The sequence below is a fragment of the Lipophrys pholis genome, assembly GCF_963383615.2.
Source record: "Lipophrys pholis genome assembly, chromosome: 12".
Taxonomy (NCBI): Eukaryota; Metazoa; Chordata; class Actinopteri; order Blenniiformes; family Blenniidae; genus Lipophrys; species Lipophrys pholis.
The window spans coordinates 5,821,222-5,845,322 of NC_137641.1; the positions used below are offsets into that span (position 1 = coordinate 5,821,222).

General features: G+C 42.5%; 2 protein-coding genes across 3 annotated transcripts in view; both read right to left on the reverse strand.

Moving 5' to 3' along the window:
* Nucleotides 1-8,139, reverse strand: part of prune2 (prune homolog 2 with BCH domain) — a 14,065-nt gene extending 5,926 nt beyond the window's left edge. Inside the window, exons 1-5 of the mRNA XM_080476384.1 lie at nt 7,981-8,139; nt 6,728-6,776; nt 6,441-6,650; nt 4,751-4,927; nt 2,575-2,677 (exon numbers count right to left, since the gene is read on the reverse strand). Of these exons, the coding sequence (XP_080332510.1) occupies nt 2,575-2,677; nt 4,751-4,927; nt 6,441-6,650; nt 6,728-6,764 (527 nt within the window). The 5' untranslated portion in view covers nt 6,765-6,776; nt 7,981-8,139. The remainder of the gene's footprint in view (nt 1-2,574; nt 2,678-4,750; nt 4,928-6,440; nt 6,651-6,727; nt 6,777-7,980) is intronic.
* Nucleotides 8,140-8,547: 408 nt separating this feature from the next.
* The window catches only part of LOC308117434 (guanine nucleotide-binding protein subunit alpha-14-like), a 28,890-nt gene continuing 13,336 nt past the window's right edge, over nt 8,548-24,101 (reverse strand). The window contains exons 2-8 of one of the 2 annotated variants that reach the window (XR_013935834.1): nt 22,989-23,173; nt 14,349-14,503; nt 13,689-13,817; nt 12,454-12,583; nt 12,216-12,369; nt 9,906-10,204; nt 8,552-9,735 (exon numbers count right to left, since the gene is read on the reverse strand). Coding sequence is in view for 1 of the 2 variants with exons in the window: in XM_080476305.1 (XP_080332431.1) it covers nt 10,014-10,204; nt 12,216-12,369; nt 12,454-12,583; nt 13,689-13,817; nt 14,349-14,503; nt 22,989-23,173 (944 nt within the window). In the remaining variant the exon portion in view is untranslated. Of the gene's footprint in view, nt 10,205-12,215; nt 12,370-12,453; nt 12,584-13,688; nt 13,818-14,348; nt 14,504-22,988; nt 23,174-24,101 lie in introns of both variants that reach the window. The other variant, XM_080476305.1, reaches the window with a different exon arrangement.

The following is a 24,101-nucleotide window of genomic DNA, read 5'->3' on the forward strand; positions in this document are numbered from 1 at the left end:
AGAACCATGGGAGAACAAAGAGAGAACATGGGGAGAACACAGGGAGAAAACAGGGAGAACATGGGGAGAACACGGGGAAAACGGCGGGAGAACAAAGAGAGAACACGGGGAGAACACAGGGAGAACAAAGAGAGAACAAAGGGAGAACAAAGAGAGAACATGGGGAGAGCACAAGGAGAACCATGGGAGAACAAAGAGAGAACATGGGGAGAACACAGGGAGAAAACAGGGAGAACATGGGGAGAACACGGGGGAAACGGCGGGAGAACAAAGAGAGAACACGGGGAGAACACAGGGAGAACAAAGAGAGAACAAAGGGAGAACAAAGAGAGAACATGGGGAGAGCACAAGGAGAACCATGGGAGAACAAAGAGAGAACATGGGGAGAACACAGGGAGAAAACAGGGAGAACATGGGGAGATAAAAAGGAGAACATGCAAATTGCAAACAGAAAGATTTGAAAACTTGAACAACCATGAAAGTAGTAATGTGTGTTTTTTGCTTCTCTTTTACAGATTTTAACACAGTACTTCATCACAACACACACACACACTCTCTCGAGGTCATCTAAAGTTATTCTGGGAAATTAAATTCAGGAAAAATATGTGTTTGGGGGAAAGAAAAGGTCATAACCTTCATAAAATGCCTGGCAAGAGTAGAAGTACAAGGAGTCCTGATCATTTGTAAAACTTCTAAAATCACCGTATGGTACTAGCACGAGTTAGTTTTTAACTGAATTTAAATCCAAAAAGTAAAATAACAGTCATTATTATACAATAAATACATACACTTTGATGAACAAATAAATAACCCAATAACAAAGTTTAGGCTCTGTTTCCAAAACGTTTTTAAATAAAATGTGAGTAGATAACATATATTTATCTAATGTATATTCATTATAATCAGTGCTTCAAGTGGTTAGTATGCACCGGTACGCAGTACCGGCACTTTTAAATTTGACCCCTCAGTGTACAGGGATGTTTTTCTAGCGTACTGAAACTTTTCCTCATGTCCAGACTGTCAGCCGCTACTTGTTTCACACTTTGAACCCGACGGCTTGAACAACGAGGCTGATTGGTGGATTTTTACTGGTAAACCAGCTTCATACCAACAATACATGGTGATGCGTTCAGGTGCATCACGTAACTCTGCCCTCCGGGGCCGACCAGTCGTCCTCAGAGGAAAATCTCTCCTCACAACCACAATCAGCAAATACTTTATGAGCAGAGGTAAAACCCTCAGTATTTGTGTATTTTTGCTGTAATTCACTGATCCTCTCTCTCTCTCTCTCTCTCTCTCTCTCACTCTCTCTCTCTCCCTCTCTCTCCCCCTCCCTCTCTCTCTCTCTCTCTCTCTCTCCATCCCTCCCTCTCTCTCTCTCTCTCCCCCTCCCTCCCCATCCCTCTCTCTTCCCCTCTCTCTCTCTCTCTCTCTCTCTCTCTCTCTCTCTCTCTCTCTCTTTCTCTCTCTCGCCAGAAGAACAGTTAGAGGTTGTGTGTTATTGGGTTGTTTCTGTGTTTCTATGTTTTTGTTTTATTCATCTAAATGTTTGTTTTTTTTCAGCTGAACTGAAACGCTAACAGGTTCTCTGCCTTCTCCTCCCTCAAACTCTCACAACTCATAATTCTTCATGGAGCTTGATGTCACTCAGTCACGGAGGTGATCATGAAAGAATTGTAGCAGCATTCTGTGGTTGTACAGTGACACCTAGTGGTTGCTTATGGTATGCGTTGGTATATTCGCACGACCTGCAGAAGAACTAAAGACGTGTAGTCCAATATACAATTAGAAAACAACACTTTTGATGGTTCCTGATTATCAAAGAAAGATTTAGCTTTTGTCTGTAAAAACAAAAAAACGACATGTTTTCACTTGAAACACCTAATTATGACATCATCGCCCTGCAACCAAACTACAAACAACAAACTGGAGAATATTTTAAAAAAAAAACAGAGCTACAGTCGGTAGAGCAGACCTTCACCAACACCACATTTGTTTGTGGAACTGAGTTAGCATGGCTAGCATGTTAGCCATTAGCTCATATCAATGATAACTAGCCTGTCAGGTAGCTACATCACTGTGAAACGCTGAGCAGGGCAACAGACGCTGATCTCCTTTGATCTCATTTGATCTCCTTTGATCTCCTTTGATCTCCTCCACTTTGTATGGGACAGTTATTCACAGTTTGTTGGGATTTATTTGTTGTTAACGTCACAAAATGTAATGATTGATCCTTGATGATGAAGAATCATCCCTGAGGATTCGGGTGAGTACTTTTGGCAAAAACTTGGTAAAATAAATACATACAAACAAACCAATAAATAAATCAATCAATCAATCCACAGCCAAAAACAAAACCTTCTCTGTAACTTTCCTTGGCGAAGATAATAAACATCATATCTTCATTGTGTTTCTAAGATTTCAGATGTTATTTGGTTTCAGCAAGATGAACTCAGGATGTAGAAACCTGAATAAATCAAATTGACTTCATTAGTGAGGCTGCAAATTAACTAATTATTTGTATTTTTTTTTGAATATATAGAAAAGTGTGTGTGGCTGCAGCAGGATACTCACAGAAAGAGGTTCTCCATGATTTCATGGTAATCCTCACGGTCACTGTCGGGCAAGAAACAGGCTGCAAACACTATGATGGCGTTCACACCGTTCCCATAGTAACCTTTAAAAGAACACAGTGGTCAGAGTGTGATGAATGGTGAAGTTGGATTTATCTGAGGATGTTTCTTTTCTCTGTCCGTCCTGCTTCCTCTCACTCCACCTCTCAGATCACCGTCGTCTCTCTTCTGATCCACTCCTGACTCCTTCAGCCTGCAGCTTCCTGCTGAACGGCTGGAGGGTTCCACGCTCCACACCTCAACAACACAATCCTTTTAATATTTCATCACTTCTTTCAAGCTAAAAATACCAAAATTTGACTTTTCTTTTTTTTTTTGCATGTGAGAATTTTTGGCTTTTATGTATTATTTGACAGCAAACTGAATCTTTCACAGTTTCAGATTGTCACCTCAGGCTTTTAGCTCCATGGTGGAGGTTTTTTTTTCTGACATTTTCCACTTCAGCCGTGTTTCCCTGACGGTCGCCTGCTGCAACGTTCCTGTACCACTGCATCATCCTCAGCCTCCAAAACATATCTCCATTACCAAATGAACTGTTTTTAACCTTCACATGACCAGTCTAATTCTTTCAGTTTCAACTGTTGTACTCATCGGTAGATTTGTTCTTTTTTTTCAGTATTTCTTGTGTAGGTCTGATTAAGAAGCTCCTATTCCCAGCCAGGGCTCTTGAAATATGCATTTATCTTAGAAATGTTACAATTTCTACACGTAAAACATCATGTGAATAAAACATCAGCAAACAAAACTTTTTTTATACATATAAGATTAGTCATATTTCTTTTACATAAACAATTCTTAAGAGGCATTAAAACAAATTTTATCAAGGAGAAATGGTAAAATACGTCTGATTTGAATCCATTTGAAGCCACTTTTCCAGAGATTTGCTCGTATAATTGTCTTTTAATGTTGCTGATGTCTAGAAATGTCCTTCAACAACTATTTTCATAGGATTTACCAATTTCCCTGAACACACTTATTAGAAAATCACCTTTAATAATATTGGTTTAATGTTCACATGAACTGGGGTGGACGTTAACGTTAGGCCAAGTTTACTCTGCAAGGCTTCAAGTGAAAACACATCGTTCATCGCAGAAAAGTTTCACATTTACACGGCAATGGCAGAAGTAATGAAAACAATGTAGTTAGCCTGCCAGGCCACAAGTTGGCGATATTGTTTGTTTTTGTAATAAAATCACACACACCTGGAGCAGAGGACAATATGCTCTGAATATCAACAATGTTTTCCCAGTTTCCATGGAGACAGAGCATTTTCAAAAAGTTCCACCTTTGGAACTGTTTTCAAAAAGTAAAATTTTTCTTGCGGTTTCCACAGAGATGGAATGCGAGCCTTATTTTTATTGACTTTTTTTTTAAATTGCGTTTTTCCTCTGTTTCCATAGCAACAGATTCAGAACATTTTCAAAAAGTTGCACTTTCCTCCATTTACGCAGGCGGAGTCAGACCATTGTCAGAAAGCTTTCCCTCGTTTCCATGGAGACAGAGTTGGAGCATTTTTAAAAAAGTTCCACCTTTGGAACCATTTTCAGAAAGTTGCATTTTCCCGCTGTTTCCAAGGAGGCAGAATCTGAGTGTTGAAAATGGGGTTTTCCTCTGTTTGCCGGGTGTTGTGAGCGCCGGACGTGGTGAGCGGCAGGCGTGGCGAGGGCCGGGCTTGGCGAGCGCCAGGTGTTGTGAGCAGCGGGTGTGGCGAGCGGCGGGTGTGGCGAGCGGCGGGTGTTGCGAGCGGCGGGTGTGGCGAGCGCCGGGTGTGGCGAGCAGCGGGTGTGGCGAGTGCCGGGTGTGGCGAGCAGCGGGTGTTGCGAGCAGCGGGTGTGGCGAGCGTCGGGTGTGGCGAGCGTTGGGTGTGGCGAGCAGCGGGTGTGGCAAGCAGCGGGTGTGGCGAGCGTTGGGTGTTGCGAGCAGCGGGTGTGGCGAGCGTCGGGTGTGGCGAGCAGCTGGTGTGGCGAGCGCCGGGTGTTGCGAGCAGCGGGTGTGGCGAGCGTCGGGTGTTGCGAGCAGCGGGTGTGGCGAGAGTCGGGTGTGGCGAGAGTCGGGTGTGGCGAGCAGCGGGTGTGGCGAGCGCCGGGCTCGGTGTGGTAAACGGTGGGCGGACTGACCTCCGTGGGAGACGACCCTCATGTAGGGCTCGATGACCTTCATGTTGATGCGGTGCTCCTGCTCCCCGATGACCACCGCCCGCCACAGCCGGCCATCCTGCCGCTCCTCCTCGGCGCTGTACGTCGGGATGCTGGCGTAGGGGTCACTCGGCCCGCTCCTATTGGCCGCGGCGGGATCTGACAGGAAACAAACAGGATGTGACAATGAGTCACTGTGACACTGCTGCAGTTCTAATGGGAGCCTGCAGCAGGACGCTCATGGAAACGCTTTCAAGACTGAACTGTTGTTTTGAATTATTGTGACGTGGGTTTTTTTAAATAAACACAATCTTCAAAAGGGGATTCTGCAAATGTTATGCAATATTGTATACCAGTGTAATATTCTATGTAGTAATCTACCAGAGTACAATATAGAGGAAGAAAAATGCAACGAATTTTTGTGATTTTGAGAGACTGAAGAAAGATATACATTCTTTATTGAATCGTGGGAATATTGTGCAAAAATTAACCCGTAAAACCTGATGGAACCAACTAATTTGCATGAACGCAGTTTAACACAAAAAAGAGTTTTAGTTGTTTTAACAAATAAATCAAGTTCAAAGAAATTCTCAGATGAGTTGAAGTATTTTCGTTATAGTAAGTTTAATCAACTGTCCAAAAAAAGCAGTCAGTGAATGTTAGAGGAGGAAGATGCTCTATAATCTGACGTTAGAGGAGTAAACTGCTTTATAATCTGATTTTATAGAAAGAAAATGCTCTATAATCTGATGTTATAGGAGGAGGATGCTCTATAATCTGATGATGGGGGAATGGGGTGCTCTATATTGTGATGTTATAGGAGGAAGATGCTTTATAATCTGATTTTATAAGAGGAAGATGCACTATAATCTGTATGTTAGAGGAGGAAGATGCTCTATAACCTAGATGTTAGTGAGGAAGAAGCTCTATAATCTGATTTTATAAGAGGATGGTGCTCTATAATCTGATATTAGAGGAAGAACATGCTCTATAATCTGATGTTATAGGAGGAAGATGCTCTATAATCTGGATATTGGAGGAAGAAGATGCCCTGTGATGTGGGTCTTAGAGGAGGAATATGCTCTATAATCTGACGTTAGATGAGGAATATGCACTATAATCTGGTGTCAGAGGAGGAAGATGCTCCATAATCTGACATTAGATGAGGAAGATGCTCTATCATCTGGGTGTTAGGGGAGGAAGGTACTCTATAATCTGATGTTAGAGGAGGACAATGCTCTATAATCTATGGTAGAGGTGGAAGATGCTCTATAATCTGAATTTAGAGGAGGAAGATCTGTAATCTGGATATTGGAGGAAGAAGATGCCCTATGATCTGGATGTTAGGGGAGGAAATGCTCTATAATCCGATGTTAGATGAAGAAGATGCTCTATAATCTGGATGTTAGAGGAGAAAGATGCGCTATAATCTGATGTCAGTGGAGGATGATGCTTTATAATCTGACGTTAGAGGAGGAAGATGCTCTATAATCTGATGTCAGAGGAGGAAGATGCGCTATAACCTGATGTTAGAGGAGAAAAAAGAAAAGTTGCTTTATATTCAACATTCTGAGATTATCTATTCATACAATAGTTTTTAAATTCCTCCATAATTTAATCTCCTCCCAGTCAACGGGGGTCGTGACTTTAGTGTGACCTCTGTGTGACCCACCGTCCCAGTCCATTTCATGGTCGGTGTAGTCCAGGTAATCCCCCTCCTCCGGAGTGTCCAGGTCGTCCACATTGATGTCCAAGTCGTCCGGCGTCTCGCCGAGGTCGTCCTCGCTCTGGTCCAGCGATAAACTGATGCGAGGCGCCGATAGCTTCTTCCTCTGGGCGCCGCCGCCGCCGCCGCCCTGCAGGGGCAGCGAGGTGGGAGGGACTGGAGGAGATTAAACACAGAATTACCCTCCTGCGCTGCCGCGGGACGACTGACACTTCAGCGTTGACTCGTCTCACCTGGTCGGCCGTCGCCGCCCTCAGAGCTCATGTCCATCCGCCGGAGGACCTGAGGGGAAGAATCGTTCTCCTCAGAGGGTCGTTACGCTTCTGACCGGCAGATCAGCGTGAAACTGAATCTGAAACCTGCCATGAGATCTTTTCACTGTTTTTAGGATTGATTCAGAAACGCTTCATCGTTAACGTCCCAAAATCTAATGGAAGGATAACAAATCATCCCTGAAGATGGCAATGCGGGTGAAGTTAGTGCAGAAAGTTGGTCAAATACACACAAACACACACACACACACACACACACACACACACACACACACACACACACACACGCGCGGTTCAGAGTTTAAACTTGTTCCGTTAGCGGTTAGCGGCTACGTTCACAGAGCGGGTTTATGACGTCAGCTTCCTGTGTTGACCACAATCAAAACCTCTTGATTTGGGGTTGCGCCCCCTTGTGGGCAACTTTGGTTTGAACAGAGAGCCCAATCTGAAAAACCCAGTAACCCTCGGTGGGACTGGGCCGGTTCTCCTGGCAGAGGGGGGAGGAGGCACAAGGGAGGTCAAAGGTCAGTTTCCCTTGTGAGTGTTCCCAGAGGAGGAGGAGGATGAGGACGAGCAGTGGGGGGAGGAAGGAGGGAGCACTGGTTGTTACATCATGACAACCTCCTCTTCTTCCCTCTCTTCCCTCTCTTCCCCCTCTTCCCCCTCTTCCCCCTCTTCCTCCTCCTCTTCCTCTTCCTCCTCCTCCTCCAGTGCTGCTGATTCAAATTGAATGTGAGTGCTCGCCTCAGTGTGAATTTGCAGCAAGTCACGAATGAGAGAAGCATCCTGGTTCCTCGCTGCTCTGGAAGGGGAGGAGGGGGGGGGGGGGGGGGGGGGGGTTGTGATGATGGTGGCAGCAGCAGGGGGTGTGTGTGTGTGGGGGGGGGGGTGATGCATGATTTTTTCCTGTACGGTAACAATCATGCTGACGACTCAGTGTTTCCTCCCCTCCCCCACCCCATCCTCCTCAGATAAACACAGACGCGATGATAATAAAAGGCAGGTTATCCTCTCAAGATGAGGATGAGGACGAGGATGATGATGAGGATGATGATGATGCTCGAGCTGCTTTAGATCCCCTGGATCTCGGTGCTGATGACAGCCTGACCCCTCCCCCCCCCCCCCCCCTTAGCTTCCTGTATGAAAACACAACCAAGCCATCTTCCTGTTTCCTCCTCTCTTAATGTCTGGCGGTGTCGAGGCGTCGTACTCACCACTGCTGGGAGTCTCAGTCCTCCTGCGTTCCTGCTTCCTGCTCGCTGCCTCGAGATGCTCTTCTCACCAGCGGCTCGCAGCTTCCACCATTTTGTGGTCACATGACCAGGGCCACTACCAAATAAGGGCGATCACCTGCTGCAAGCGGCTGTGTGTGTGTGTGTGTGTGTGTGTGTGTGTGTGTGTGTGTGTGTGTGTGTGTGTGTGTGTGTGTGTGTGTGTGTGTGTGTGTGTGTGTGTGTTAACCCTCGGGGGACGGAGGAGGTGACAGCAGATAATATTCACAGAACGGTCTCCAATCCAAAGCAAACATCAGATAGTGTTCTGCCTGGGCTGTGAATTCCTCAACCCTTGAGCAACGCCTCAGCCGCCCAGCAGAACCAATCAGGTGATACCAAGACGATCTTTACTCCTCCTGCCGGTCCAGCAGCCCCTAACGTCCTGTCAGAACACCGTCAATCTGTTTGGTTCAAAGGTGGAGGCTGTTGGATGTGGAGGTGTCAGTCAATGATCCTTTCAGAGGAGGTCAGGGGGATCAGCACCGACAACAGGAGGAAGAGCACACTGCTTGGAAACACATCTTAGATCTTTTAATGTTTGTTTTCAGGGACAAAGAGAAACAGTCGTTCCAAAGGCTACAGAGATCTTTGACCCGTTATCAGCAGGCTGTCGGTTCACTTCCTCCTCGCAGAGCTGTTACATTCCTCATAGATAAGATTGTCTGAGGTCCGTTTATTAATGTTCACGTTTACAGTTCAGAAGGTTTTCATGTCTGGAGGGCAACAGTTTGAAACCGATGTAGTGAGCATGCTGGGCCACTAGTGGGCGCTGCTGTTAGTTTTACTACTGAAAGAGCACACACACACACACGCACGCACGCACGCACGCACGCACGCACGCACGCACGCACGCACGCACGCACGCACGCACGCACGCACGCACGCACGCACGCACGCACGCAGCAGAGAATAATGAGCTCTAAACATTAACAAGGAGAACACGGACTTTCTAGAGGACAGACCACCAAGTTGGATTATTATTACAGTGACTGTCAAAATAAAACCGCCAAGTTGGATTGTTATTACGGTGACTGTCAAAATAAAACCACCAAGCTGGATTGTTATTACGGTGACTGTCAAAATAAAACTGCCAAGTTGGATTGTTATTACGGTGACTGTCAAAATAAAACCACCAAGTTGGATTGTTATTACGGTGACTGTCAAAATAAAACCGCCAAGTTGGATTGTTATTACGGTGACTGTCAAAATAAAACCACCATGTTGGATTGTTATTACGGTGACTGTCAAAATAAAACCGCCAAGTTGGATTGTTATTACGGTGACTTTCAAAATAAAACCACCAAGTTGGATTGTTATTACGGTGACTGTCAAAATAAAACTACTAAGTTGGATTGTTATCACGGTGACTGTCACAATAAAACCACCAAGTTAGATTGTTATTACGTTGACTGTCAAAATAAAAGTCCAGCAAAATATGGACTGGGAGTCATGACACCACAGAGGAAACTTTGCTTTACTGATCATGTGTAGAGGAACTAGTTACTACGACCATGGTGCACATGTGCAGTAGCAGCGTTCTCAAAAGGTCACGTTTTCTCCTGTTTCCATGGAGTCGGCACAATTTAGGAAAGTTACTTTTCACTCCATTTCCATGGAAACTGAGTTTAAATGTTTTCGTGAAGTTGCTGTTTACCCCGTTTCCACGGAGACTGAGCATTTTATTGAAAGTTGCATCTTGCCCCGTTTCTATGGAGACATAGCGAAAGCTCCTTCAAAAAGTTCCGCCTTGGTAGCCTTTTTCCAAAAGTTACGTCTTCAGTGACTCCGTTATCGTGTAACCAACCCCCAAAATGCAACAAATATTCTTGCGTTTTCACCTGAAATGGTTGCAGTGTAAACGGGGCCTAATGCTGCTTAGTGATACTCCATAGTTTTAAAAACAACTCTCTTCTCAGTGTGATTAACTGGCGCGCCATTGTTTTGTTTCTACGTGTAGTAGTGGTCCTCCAGGATCACTGCAGGTTGAACTTCTTCAGGTTGTCTCTGAAGAGCGTGTCCTTCACGGCACCAAACACCACCCGGATGTTCTCGGTGTCGGTGGCGCAGGTGAAGTGGCTGTAGAGCGGCTGGTGGTGACCCGTGTGCAGCTCCTGGTACAGCCCCAAGATGAACTTCCCTGCCGCTTTGGCGTCTCGCTTCGGTCCTGCGGGAGGGAGAGGTGTTAAGGATCAGAGGGGGTTCTTTCACTGTAAACAGACTAGGGATGCACCGATACCGATACCGATACCGATACCGATACCGATACCGATACCGATACCGATACCGATACCGATACCGATATCGATACCAGTATCGGGTCTGATACGTTAGAATCACAGGGGGCACTTCATTTAATACTCCTCGGTAGCTTTTCACAACATACATCAAGACAGCTGACAGCAAGTATTGGCTCGTCATCAAGCTTTCTGCAGAGCCTCATCATGACAACTCAGGTGTGTTTGAGCAGGGAGACATGGAAAACATGCAGGGCTGCAGCCCTCCAGGACCAGGAATTCCCACCCCTGGCATAGAGGTTCATTGACTGTAAATGGATGAGGGATACACCGATACTGATACTAGTACCAGGTCCAATACTGCACAAGGTATTTGTACCCGTACTCATAAAAGATCCCAGATACAACCCGGGGAGTATTACATGGTGTCAACAGTTGATGTTTTCGACGTCCTCTCGGTGTCTGGACGAGTTTTTGTTCCAGAACCACACTGCTGATACTCCCACTGCAGAGTATCAGCAGAGTTTTACATTTCCCTGCAGTTTTGATCCAGAAGAATCGACACAGCCTGAATACTCTCCCATCTCAGTTTCTAGTTATGTCTGGACATTTCACAACTCAGTCAAATCCGAGCTGGGCACAGAGGAACTTGTATTAGAGAGGCACCGATACCAGTATCGGGTATCAGTATCATGCCCGATACTGCATGGAGTACTTCTCATTTAAGACCCCCAACACAACTCGGTGAGTATTATGTGATGTAAGTCGGCAACGTCACTGGCAGGTAGACAAGAGGTTGTGAGCGATGTCCACGGTTCTGAGATTCTATAATAGTATTAATGAGAACGACAAAAGTACGACAGACAGTAAATAAAGTTCTGAGAAAATATCAAGAGGAGGAGGAAGATAGTTGGTACAACACCAGCAACTTCATCACCAGAGACATTTGGACCAGCAGAGTTCCGGCTGATGTCAGGGGAGGATTTTACTTTGAGCCGTGCTACATGCTCCATGCTACATGCTCCATGCTACATGCTACATGCTACATGCTACATGCTACATGCTAAAGAGGTTTAACACACCAGTGATGCTGGAACCCAAACATTTCCAAAAAGTTTCGTTTTGCACCATGCACCAAATAGTGATGCCCATACACAAATACAAATACCGTAATAGTAATAGTAGTAATAGTAGTAGTAGTAGTAATACCCGGAGTAGCAGTGCTTTCAAAAAGCAATTAATTTCAGGAAATTGTGGAATTATAATTATTCATTACAATTTTTTTTAATCGATTGACAGCATTAATACTTATATTATATATATATATATATATATATATATATATATATATATATATATATATATATATTTATACAGCATAAATCTTGTCTGTTTTGTCTGATTCACCATGAAAAAAGATGCGACTAATGCCTATTTTTTTTAGCGTTGCTTTGGCTATTAAAGGCCTCATAAAGTTTTTATCGTCTGTAATATAACTCGTCCTTTTTAAGATTCGAACTCAGGAACTTTTTAAATCCAGTGATCGGCAGTCGGGAGTCGACAAATGAAACGACCCGTAAAGGATGTTTATGTAGAGAACACGTAAACAGTTTGATTCTGAAATCTATTCTCAGATTTTAGTGATTTTTTGTTGTGGCACAGCTATCATTATCATTATTATCAATATTTCATGAGATATTCAATTTATTCCTGTTTTTAATTTAACTAGTTTATGCATAAAGCAGTAAATACTCACACCGCATTGGCTTGAACATATCACGAATAATCAATAAATATTTCAGTCTAATAAACAGAGTCGTTGGATGTAAACTCTAAAGGAGCAAACAAGAGCAGAGTTTCATCATTTATCACCCGACATGTAGAACGCAGGAGAACATGAACAGGTTTCTAATGTGCAGAGTGAAGGTGGAGGTGTTTTACCGGTGTATCGTGGAAAGTACGTTTCCAGGTGAGACTGTGTGATCTTCTCCTCCAGCAGGTCCTTCTTGTTGAGGAAGAGGATGGTGGAGGCCTCCTGGAACCAGGAACAGGTCAGGATGGTCTTGAACAAGGCCAGACTCTCACACAGTCGGTTCTGAAAGAGGAGGTGCAGCCGCGGTGAGAAAACAAAGTCAGGCGCCACCGGGGGATCGTCCAGGCTTTCGGTTGCGGGACGTACTTCGGTCTCGCTCTCGAACAGGACCTGGTCGTACTCGCTGATGGCCGCCAGGAAGATGACGGAGGTGACGCACTCGAAGCAGTGGATCCACTTCCTCCTCTCCGAACGCTGGCCGCCAACGTCCACCATCCTGGAGACGCACGACACCGTCACTGACACACACCTCAACATAGAAATACCAACACGAGTGGCGGCGTTGCAACTGAGCAAAACCCAGGACGTCTTTTTAAGATTACTTATGAGGTTATGTCAGTCAGGCTCCGTTTCCACGGCAACGGCGCTCGGAGCCACTGAAAACACGACGTTCTAAAAATGGCTCGCAGGGTGAAACTTTTTTAAAAACACAACTTTTCTGAAATGCTGCTACTGCACACACACGCCACAGCCATAAATAGTAAATGTTTCTTCTGCACATGTCCAGTTTCATCTTGAGTGGGCCGGCTGGTCAAATAGTGCCATAAAAACCTTTAAAGTCAATATAGTCAATACAGGATGAAAATGTCAATATTATTGCAAAACCGAACAGTTACTCCGGAAAGTGACAGCAATCTGAACATAGCCCCAACCAGGGTGATGAGGTCACTGCATCATGTGGCCTATCAGAGGACAGAGAAATGAAAACTGGAAATGTTGGCATTGGGTTGACGTCAAATTAAAACTGACAAAAATATGTTTTGACCTTTTTGTGACCTTAACCTTGACATTTGACCGAATTGCTCTCAATATTCATTGGAACCATCCTTGGATGATGAAAGATCATCTCTGAAAATATCGTGCAATTCGGGTGAATAGTTTTTGCGAAAGCCACGTCTCCATGGCAACAGACTTCTTCTTTGATCTTCTTTGATCTCCTCTATGAGGAACCTCTCTCATCCACTTTGTATGGGAAGTTTTTTCACAGTTTTTGGGGATTTATTCTGAAACATTTAGTCATTAACGTCTCAGAATCTAATGGATTGGTCCTTGATGATGACAAATCATCCCTGAAGATTTCATGTAATTTGGGTGAGAAGTTTTTGTGAAAAGTTGGTAAAGTACACATCAAGAAATAAATACACGCAGATGAAAACATAACCAGCTTGGATGGCGAAGGAAAAATGCAAATAAAAAGACAACAAAGAAAGGATCCTCCAAACACCTCCGACTCCTTGCTTCACATAGTTTCTGAACTTTAATTGTAAAAAAAGAGTAAAAGAAGTGAGTTAATAGAAGAGGTTTTCTCTTCCTCCTCTCACCTGAACACAACCTTGGAGAGGTCAAACGGGTACTCGATGATGCCGGTGGTGGGAACCCGGACCCGTAAGATGTCCTGCAGGGTGGGGAGGTACCCCGGCGCCGTGATCCGCTCCAGGTCACTCAGATAACTGTTCAAAAACATTACATCCACTTTCACATCTTAGTACGGGTGTGTAGTCAGGTTCTAGACATCAGAGTTTAATTGTTTAAATTGTTTAAAGTTAAAAAAAAATGTAATTGTTTTTTTCATTATCTCAGTATTCATAGTAATTAATTATTTCATGGTCTAAATGTGCCAAATTAAATAAATAAATAAATAAATAAATAAATAAATAAATAAATAAATAAATAAATAAATAAATAAATAAATAAATGAAAATATCAACTGATATAAACTAAGGCAAGTCTGCACAGTTATTTCAACATGATTTAAGTGTACCAAAATTAAATAGCTTATTTAAATGAGATAATTATATATATATATACATATACACGTATATATATATATATATATATATATATTTTTTTTTTTTATTTATTTTTTTTTCCCGTTGGAGCGATGTTTTATATTGGTAGGGGGTTTGGTTGCACTGTTCAGAAACTTAAATGAAAAACCAATGTAAAAAGAGAATCATGAGAAAATCATGAAGTGTTCTTACTATTTGGCGGAGTCGGACAGCTGGAACTCCCTCCTGCGGTGGTAACACTTCTGAATGCCGCCGTCCTTCCACACGCTCTTGATGGCGTCAGCCTGCCAGGACTCCAGGGTGGACAGTCGGGTGGATTCCACCGTCCTCAGCCTCTCCGCGCGGCTCTGATACGTAAAAACATCTCGTTGAAAACATCTTGTTAAAAACATCACGTCAAAACATCACGTAAAAAACATCACGTAAAAAATCTTGTTAAAAACATCTTATTAAAAACATCTTGTTAAAAACATCACGTAAAAAACATCACATTATAAACATCACGTAAAAAACATGACGTTATGAAAATCACGTAAAAATTCTTGTTAAAAACATCACGTAAAAAACGTCACGTTATAAACATCACGTAAAAAACATCACGTTATAAAAATCGCATAAAAAATCTTGTTAAAACTATCTTGTTAAAAACATTACGTTATAAACATCACACAAAAAACATCTCGTAAAAAACATCACGTTATAACAATCACGTAAAAAATCTTGTTAAAAATATCTTGTTAAAAACATCTTGTAAAAAAATATCATGTTATAAAAATCACATAAAAAATCTTGTTAAAAACATCTTGTTAAAAACATTACGTTATAAACATCACATAAAAAACATCTCGTAAAAAACATCACGTTATAACAATCACGTAAAAAATCTTGTTAAAAACATCTTGTTAAAAACATCTTGTAAAAAACATCCCGTTATAAAAATCACGTAAAAAATCTTGTTAAAACCGTCTTGTTAAAACCATCTTGTTAAAAACATCACGTTAAAACCATCTTGTTAAAACCATCTTGTTAAAAACATCACGTTAAAACCATCTGGTTAAAACCATCTTGTTAAAACCATCTTGTTAAAACCATCTCGTTAAAACCATCGGGTTAAAACCATCTTGTTAAAAACATCACGATAAAACCATCGGGTTAAAACCATCTTGTTAAAAACATCACTTTAAAACCATCTTGTTAAAACCATCAGGTTAAAACCATCTTGTTAAAAACATCAAGTTAAAAACATCACGTTAAAACCATCTTGTTAAAACCATCTTGTTAAAAACATCACGTTAAAACCATCTTGTTAAAACCATCTGGTTAAAACCATCTTGTTAAAAACATCAAGTTAAAACCATCTTGTTAAAAACATCACGTTAAAACCATCAAGTTAAAACCATCTTGTTAAAAACATCACGTTAAAACCATCTGGTTAAAACCATCTTGTTAAAAACATCACGTTAAAACCATCTGGTTAAAACCATCTTGTTAAAAACATCAAGTTAAAACCATCTTGTTAAAAACCATCTTGTTAAAACCATCTTGTTAAAACCATCTTGTTAAAAACATCACGTTAAAACCATCTTGGTAAACCCATCTTGTTAAAAACATCACGTTAAAACCATCTTGTTAAAACCATCTCGTTAAAACCATCGGGTTAAAACCATCTTGTTAAAAACATCACGATAAAACCATCGGGTTAAAACCATCTTGTTAAAAACATCACGTTAAAACCATCTTGTTAAAACCATCTCGTTAAAAACATCACGTTAAAACCATCTGGTTAAAACCATCTTGTTAAAAACATCACTTTAAAACCATCTTGTTCAAACCATCTTGTTAAAAACCTCACGTTAAAACCATCTTGTTAAAACCATCTTGTTAAAACCATCTTGTTAAAAACATCACGTTAAAACCATCTTGGTAAACCCATCTTGTTAAAAACATCACGTTAAAACCATCTTGTTAAACCCATCTTGTTAAAAACATCACGTTAAAACCATCTTGTTAAAACCATCTCGTTAAAAACATCACGTTAAAACCATCTTGTTAAAACCATCTTGTTAAAACCATCTCGTTAAAACCATCGGGTTAAAACCATCTTGTTAAAAACATCAAGTTAAAACCATCTTGTTAAAAACATCACGTTAAAACCATCAAGTTAAAACCATCTTGTTAAAAACATCCCGTTAAAACCATCTTGTTAAAACCATCTTGTTAAAACATCACGTTAAAACCATCTGGTTAAAACCATCTTGTTAAAATCATCAAGTTAAAACCATCTTGTTAAAAACCATCTTGTTAAAACCATCTTGTTAAAACCATCTTGTTAAAAACATCACGTTAAAACCATCTTGGTAAACCCATCTTGTTAAAAACATCACGTTAAAACCATCTTGTTAAAACCATCTCGTTAAAAACATCACGTTAAAAACATCACGTTAAAAACATCTTGTTAAAAACATCACGTTAAAACCATCTTGTTAAACCCATCTTGTTAAAAACATCACGTTAAATCCATCTTGTTAAAACCATCTCGTTAAAAACATCACGTTAAAACCATCTTGTTAAAACCATCTCGTTAAAACCATCGGGTTAAAACCATCTTGTTAAAAACATCACGATAAAACCATCTTGTTAAAACCATCTTGTTAAAACCATCTCGTTAAAACCATCTGGTTAAAACCATCTTGTTAAAAACATCAAGTTAAAACCATCTTGTTAAAAACCATCTTGTTAAAACCATCTTGTTAAAAACATCACGTTAAAACCATCTGGTTAAAACCATCTTGTTAAAAACATCACTTTAAAACCATCTTGTTAAAACCATCTTGTTAAAAACATCACGTTAAAACCATCTTGTTAAACCCATCTTGTTAAAAACATCACGTTAAAACCATCTTGTTAAAACCATCTCGTTAAAAACATCACATTAAAACCATCTTGTTAAAACCATCTTGTTAAAACCATCTCGTTAAAACCATCGGGTTAAAACCATCTTGTTAAAAACATCACGATAAAACCATCTTGTTAAAACCATCTTGTTAAAACCATCTCGTTAAAACCATCTGGTTAAAACCATCTTGTTAAAAACATCAAGTTAAAACCATCTTGTTAAAAACCATCTTGTTAAAACCATCTTGTTAAAAACATCACGTTAAAACCATCTTGTTAAAAACATCACTTTAAAACCATCTTGTTCAAACCATCTTGTTGAAACCATCTCGTTAAAAACATCACGTTAAAAACATCACGTTAAAAACATCTTGTTAAAAACATCACGTTAAAACCATCTTGTTAAAACCATCTCGTTAAAACCATCGGGTTAAAACCATCTTGTTAAAAACATCACGATAAAACCATTGGGTTAAAACCATCTTGTTAAAAACATCACGTTAAAACCATCTGGTTAAAACCATCTTGTTAAAAACATCACTTTAAAACCATCTTGTTAAAAACATCACGTTAAAACCATCTTGTTAAACCCATCTTGTTAAAAACATCACGTTAAAACCATCTTGTTAAAACCATCTCGTTAAAAACATCACGTTAAAACCATCTCGTTAAAACCATCGGGTTAAAACCATCTTGTTAAAAACATCACGATAAAACCATCTTGTTAAAACCATCTTGTTAAAACCATCTCGTTAAAACCATCTGGTTAAAACCATCTTGTTAAAAACATCAAGTTAAAACCATCTTGTTAAAAACCATCTTGTTAAAACCATCTTGTTAAAACCATCTTGTTAAAAACATCACGTTAAAACCATCTTGTTAAAAACATCACGATAAAACCATCTTGTTAAAACCATCTTGTTAAAACCATCTCGTTAAAACCATCTGGTTAAAACCATCTTGTTAAAAACATCAAGTTAAAACCATCTTGTTAAAAACCATCTTGTTAAAACCATCTTGTTAAAACCATCTTGTTAAAAACATCACGTTAAAACCATCTGGTTAAAACCATCTTGTTAAAAACATCACGTTAAAACCATCTTGTTAAACCCATCTTGTTAAAAACATCACGTTAAAACCATCTTGTTAAAACCATCTCGTTAAAAACATCACGTTAAAACCATCTTGTTAAAACCATCTTGTTAAAACCATCTCGTTAAAAACATCACGTTAAAACCATCTTGTTAAAACCATCTTGTTAAAACCATCTCGTTAAAACCATCGGGTTAAAACCATCTTGTTAAAAACATCACGATAAAACCATCTTGTTAAAACCATCTTGTTAAAACCGTCTCGTTAAAAACATCACGTTAAAACCATCTGGTTAAAACCATCTTGTTAAAAACATCTCAATGAAAAGCTTTCAGTCCTGGCCGGAGGGCCGACTGAACTCCCAGCGAGTCGTGAACAAGAGCAGAGAAATTTGACGGACGTTTACCTAATAATAGTTGAGCTGGAGGATTGGAGGCGACACGGCGGCTCAGCAGCTGACGTCCAGTTTACACCACCAGTTCAAACTTCTGATTTGTTTTGGGCTCCGTTTCCACGACAACGGTGCTCCGAGTCACTGGAATCGTAAGTTTTTGAATACAGCTCCCGAGGTGGAACTTTTCGAAAATCCACCAATCTCATTAAAATGGGAACGAATGCAACTTTATGAGAACACTCTGACTCTGTGGAAAAACACAAGTTTCCAAAAACTGTTCGTCAGGTGAAACTTTTCGAAAATGGCTCTGGCTCCGTCCCCGCTAATTGAAAAAGGGATTTTTGTTAAATTGTGCGTTATGATGTGGATTGTTTTTGTTGTTATGGCGAATTCATTTACAACCAAATCTCAAACGCTGGAGTTGAATCTCCACTCCTCTCTCTCTCTCTCTCTCTCTCTCTCTCTCTCTCTCTCTTCACTCTTTTGCCTCGCTGCGACTAAAACGTTCCTTCCTGTTAAAAGATAACAGCTCAGTATTTTCTAGGGTTTCCTCCTTTTAGGGCCCTTTCATATCCAGTGCACCTGGGAGGGGGCGGAGCCCAGAATTTTCACCCCTTCATTTGGTTTGTTTAGAGTTCACATTCACTTTAGAGACCCAATCAAACCTCCTGGAAAACGTCACGCAGTTACAGCAGCTGCTGTTTGGGGGCGCTGTTCCCTGAAACAAACACTGACCAGAGAGGAAGTAAACAGGAAACATGGCTCACTACTTCTTCCTGTTTTCATGTCGCCCAAATGAAAGTTTTGTCTCTGAAGAGATTCCGGTCTGGATCAAACAGGGAACCTGAACACGCTCTGGATACAGTAACTGGACCCTTTATCCTTTCCTCCCTATCCTCTCCTTAATACTCATAACATGCATATTTCAGAAGATTGATTGAAAATCAAACACTCATTCTCTTCATGTATTATGTATTCATGCATTCCCAGTAGTCACGTCATGCCTGGCAGGCTTGTTGTGGCTTGTTGTGTTCTTTTATATACTATTTCATCTCCACTATATAACGCTCTCACCTAATAGATTTTCAGGTCGTGGAAACATTAAAGAGTTTAGCAAATCAAGCCAAGGCTCCTACAGCCTTCGGACTTCATCAGCTCTGCCACTGTGAGGCGGATTTCATAAACCTGACATCAGAGATCATTCTGCTCTGAGTTGGAAGTGAAAACAACGCGATGCTGTGCATCATCTTCCCAGCAAAATGAATCCAGAATCAAGCTTCAGGTTCTTGTGGTGTTTATTGTGCAGACGGAGAATCAATGTGTGCTCCAATCTGAAACGATTATTCTGACGTGGCTCCGATCATTCATTTCTGCTGGTTTCTATTAGATGGAGTCGCTGGAGCCCGTAGTCACACCGACAGTCCATCAGTGGGTTCAGGTTGTTGGGCCGCAAGTGAAGACGCATTGTTTTCATTTTAGAAAAGTTTAGAGTTCACACAGCCACATTTTGAAAACAATGTCAGTTTCTATGGACTTATTCCAGCACTCACCGAGGGGGGTCGCTTCTACCCTGTCCTCCCTCGTCTTCCTTGCTTGCTCCTCCTGTCTTCTCTGTCCCATATCAGAATCTAACTAGAGCCCCTCTGTCAGGTGTGGTGTGTGGAGGATTCAGGCGCTGACAGGACGAGGAAGGTAAGTTGAAAAAAGAGTTTATTCAGTTGATCTTAGAACACGAAGTAACAAACGGTCACACAAAAAGCTTGAGGGGCCGAGTCAAAGTATCGCGGAGGTTAAACGTGACGATGTGGCGATGAGAGCCTGGAAAACCAGTTCCTAAATACTGGCCTCACTCATCGCTTTCAGGTGAGCGTCCTACTCCGTCCGCTCCACCGACGCACACAAGCCCACACACACACAAACACACTCAAAAACAAATCCAGCAGAATACACCTGCGGAACGTGACACTCTCTTTACACTCCTGGGACAGCTGGAGGTCTGTGTGTCTGTCCATTCTTTCCATGGAGGACGTGGAAGACCTCTACATAATTGGATTGATGATAACAGGTCTGCTGCTGATTGGAGCTGGTGGTTTCCTGATCTATCACAAAGTGGAGAAGACGCTGGCAGCTGCATTGGGAAGGCTGCCAATCGTCTCTGAGGGACTGCAGGGCTTTGAACGCTCAGACTCATGTGATAAAACAACTCAAGAGTACGGAGTGGAACGCTAAAAAATGGCCACCGATTTGGAGCAGCATGGAGACCAGAGACTGAAAGACGAAGTCGTCCTGACCCAAAACAAATCTGATCTACATTCAGATTCCCTCAGACGTCCAGACGCTGAAGGCTGGATTGTTTTTCTATTTCTCCTGGAGGTGGATGTTATAACAGAGGCTCTGTCCTTCCCTGATGTCTCCTCACACCCATCCCACTGGGAACTTGTCTCTGACTAGGACTATCAAGGCCGTCCCATGACACCAGAGGCTGGACTGACACAGCAGAGAGAAGCAACAGTACTGCTTCACCACCTCCATTGGCCACACAGAGGCAGGTGGAGGAGGTGAGCTGAGCGCCTATGAGAGGCTGTACGCTCCCCCCCCCCCTCCTCCCATAACGCCATACAAGACCTGGAAGTGAAGTCAGTTACAATGATGCTACCATGAAAAGCCTGAAAAAAATGGAAAACTGCTTCTAAATGATATCCAACGCAGCTGACTGACAGCGGGGGAGCACGGCAGCACTCTGGAGAGCCATGGCTCCACGATCACGGTTTAAATTATCTCGTTTCTTCACATTAATAACTTGAGGGAATGACTTATTATGTCGTTCCGACGCGTTATTTAAATTTTTTTCTCTATAACCACTCTGGGGCTCCGTGTTCGCTGTAGTTTTCAGAAAGCCGGTTCAGCATCTCTTCTGCCTTGTAGGTTGTGATCACTCCAGTGATAACTCCGCCCCCAGCTGATGACCTGTCTGGCCCCGGTCTGGCTCAGTAACGAAGTGGGGCCAGCTTAGCACCCATTTAACCCCTGGAAGGCTGGGGCTTTGGCAGTGGGAAGACAAAGAACTGGTGCTAAGGCTGGCCTTGGACCAGAACTAGAACCTGGTTCTTTCTGGTGGAAAAGACCCCAATGAGAATAAAGTGGCTGATGTCTCCAGGGCTGCAGTGCTTGCCGATGAATATGTGTTGACGCATAAGTCTGTATTTGTGGAGCGTCCTTCCAGTTTCAGTCGTTTTAGTGGGGTTGGTGATGGTGGAAGGGTGAGTAGAACGGTGCCGGGGCCTATGGTGGGTGGGGCCTATGGTGGGTGGGACCTATGGCAGGTGGGGCCTATGGCAGCCAGGGCCTATGGCGGGTGGGGCCTATGGCGTCCGGAGCCTATGGTGGGTGGGGCCTATGGTGGGTGGGGCCTATGGCGGGCGGGGCCTATGGCAGGTGGGGCCTATGGTGGGTGGGGCCTATGGTGGGTGGGGCCTATGGCAGGTCGGGCCTATGGCGGCCTGGGCCTATGGCGGCCTGGGCCTATGGCGGGTGGGGCCTATGACAGGTCGGGCCTATGGCGGGTGAGGCCTATGACAGGTCGGGCCTATGGCGGCCTGGACCTATGGCGGCCTGGACCTATGGTGGATGGGGCCTATGGCGGCCGGGGCTGGCTCTCCGCCTAACACTGACACCAAGTTGAGTCCATTGGAGCCTAAAGGTCAGGATGAGGTGACATTATACTACTGTAAGAAGAAAGGACATGTTATCTCCACACAAAAAAGGAACACTAAGCCAGTGGCTTCAGTTGAATGGGTGAATCGAGTTAGCCAGTCACTTCGGGCAATCCGAGAGCGTACCACCCCACGAGCGTTGGAGCGTTTCCATCAGATGCTTTAAGTGCAACGGTACACCGAAGAAGTGGGACAGGCCTTGTGTGGTTATTTACCTCAAGTCCTATTCCAACTTCCTTAGTGACTCTGGGTGGTGGTGTTATGTCTTTGCCCCCCCCCCCTTTTTAGTTTGTATTATTTTCTTTTAAATCAATTATTTACTATCAAAAGGTTGGGGGGGCTATTAATGGTGGTGAGCGCTCCCCGTGTCTCTCACACCTTTACTTCTCCGCACTGCTTCCTGGGAGGCGTTGCGCTCCATTCACGCTCCCAAAGTCTGCAGATGCAGCTCAAAGACCGAACTCCCCGGTAGCCGGTTGGCTGGCCGAGGTTAGATTTGTTTGGCGTGGCTGTACCGGCCGCACTGTTTTCGCCTATTTTCTCTCCGGCAGTCACGCCATCTTAAAGTTAAACTTTTCCTGTTCCCTGTTTGTTTGTTTTTTGGACAAGTGGACGAGGCCTTCGTGAACAGAAATCAAAGAAAATAAACTAAACTGTGTAAAACGGATGCCTTTGTCTCCTATGTCCTGAAATATGTTCCCTCCCTCTTTGGGGTTGTAACAGGCGGCAGCTTCTCACAGCGTTTTGGTCGTCGACGTAATCGATGCGCAGACTCCTCATGGCCTGGATCAGCGACTGGATGGCGGTGAGGATGTTCTGAGACACCAGGCGGGTGAAGCCCTTCCTCTCGGCGTCGCTGTAGCCGCGGCCGTGGATGATCCTCATCTGCTTGATGAAGGTGCTCTTCCCGCTCTCACCCGTCCCTGCAGCCAGACCACATCAATCACATCAAAGGATGGGAAAAAAAGGAGTAAGATCAAAGCAATGCTAGAACTAGGACATCTGTGGCGTGCTTTAAAAAAAATCATTTCATTAAAATATTTCTCAACATCAATCAGCTGCAGCTAAATGGAGTTTTGGCAACTAAACAACAACAATTCCAAATGTTTGTCTTCCAGCCAGCGTCGTACAGGTGTGGCTGTATATACTATAGGCTTACTTTCTGTAGGTATATAAAGCTGCCAACCATTTGTTCCGCCGTATTACATCAAGTAGCAGCATGCTCAGATTTACCAGCACGTCAGATGTTTATGCACACAAAAATCCTAGAAATCATTTGACATGAACAGTAGAATGATTAAGAAACTAGAGCTACACTCGGTAGAGCACAGACTTTCGCCAACGCCACGTTTGTTTAACAGAGTAAGCATCATTAGCATGATAGCCATTAGCTCATATCGATGCTAACTAGCCTGTCAGGTAGCTACATCACTGTGAAACACTGAGCAGGGAGCATCTCCATGGCAACAGACACTGATCTCCTTTGATCTCCATGAAGTGCCTCTCTCATCCACTCTGTATGGGACATTTCTTCAGTTTTTTGGGATTTATTCAGAAATGGTTTGTCGTTAAAGTTATATTTATTTATATTTATATTATATGTTTATATTATATGCATAATAACGACACAAATGTATTCGATTTATTTATATTATTATTTATATTCATATTATATATGTAATAAATACACAAATACACAAACAAAACAAAGTTAAAAGGGAAGAGAGTTCGGTTCCTCAACTGGGGGATACCCTACTTATGTGGCAACACAGGTCAGCGTGTAGATCCATTTTCTCATGGTTGTTAAATACGAGCAACAGCATCGTTTTTGCATTTTCATTTCAAGGACAA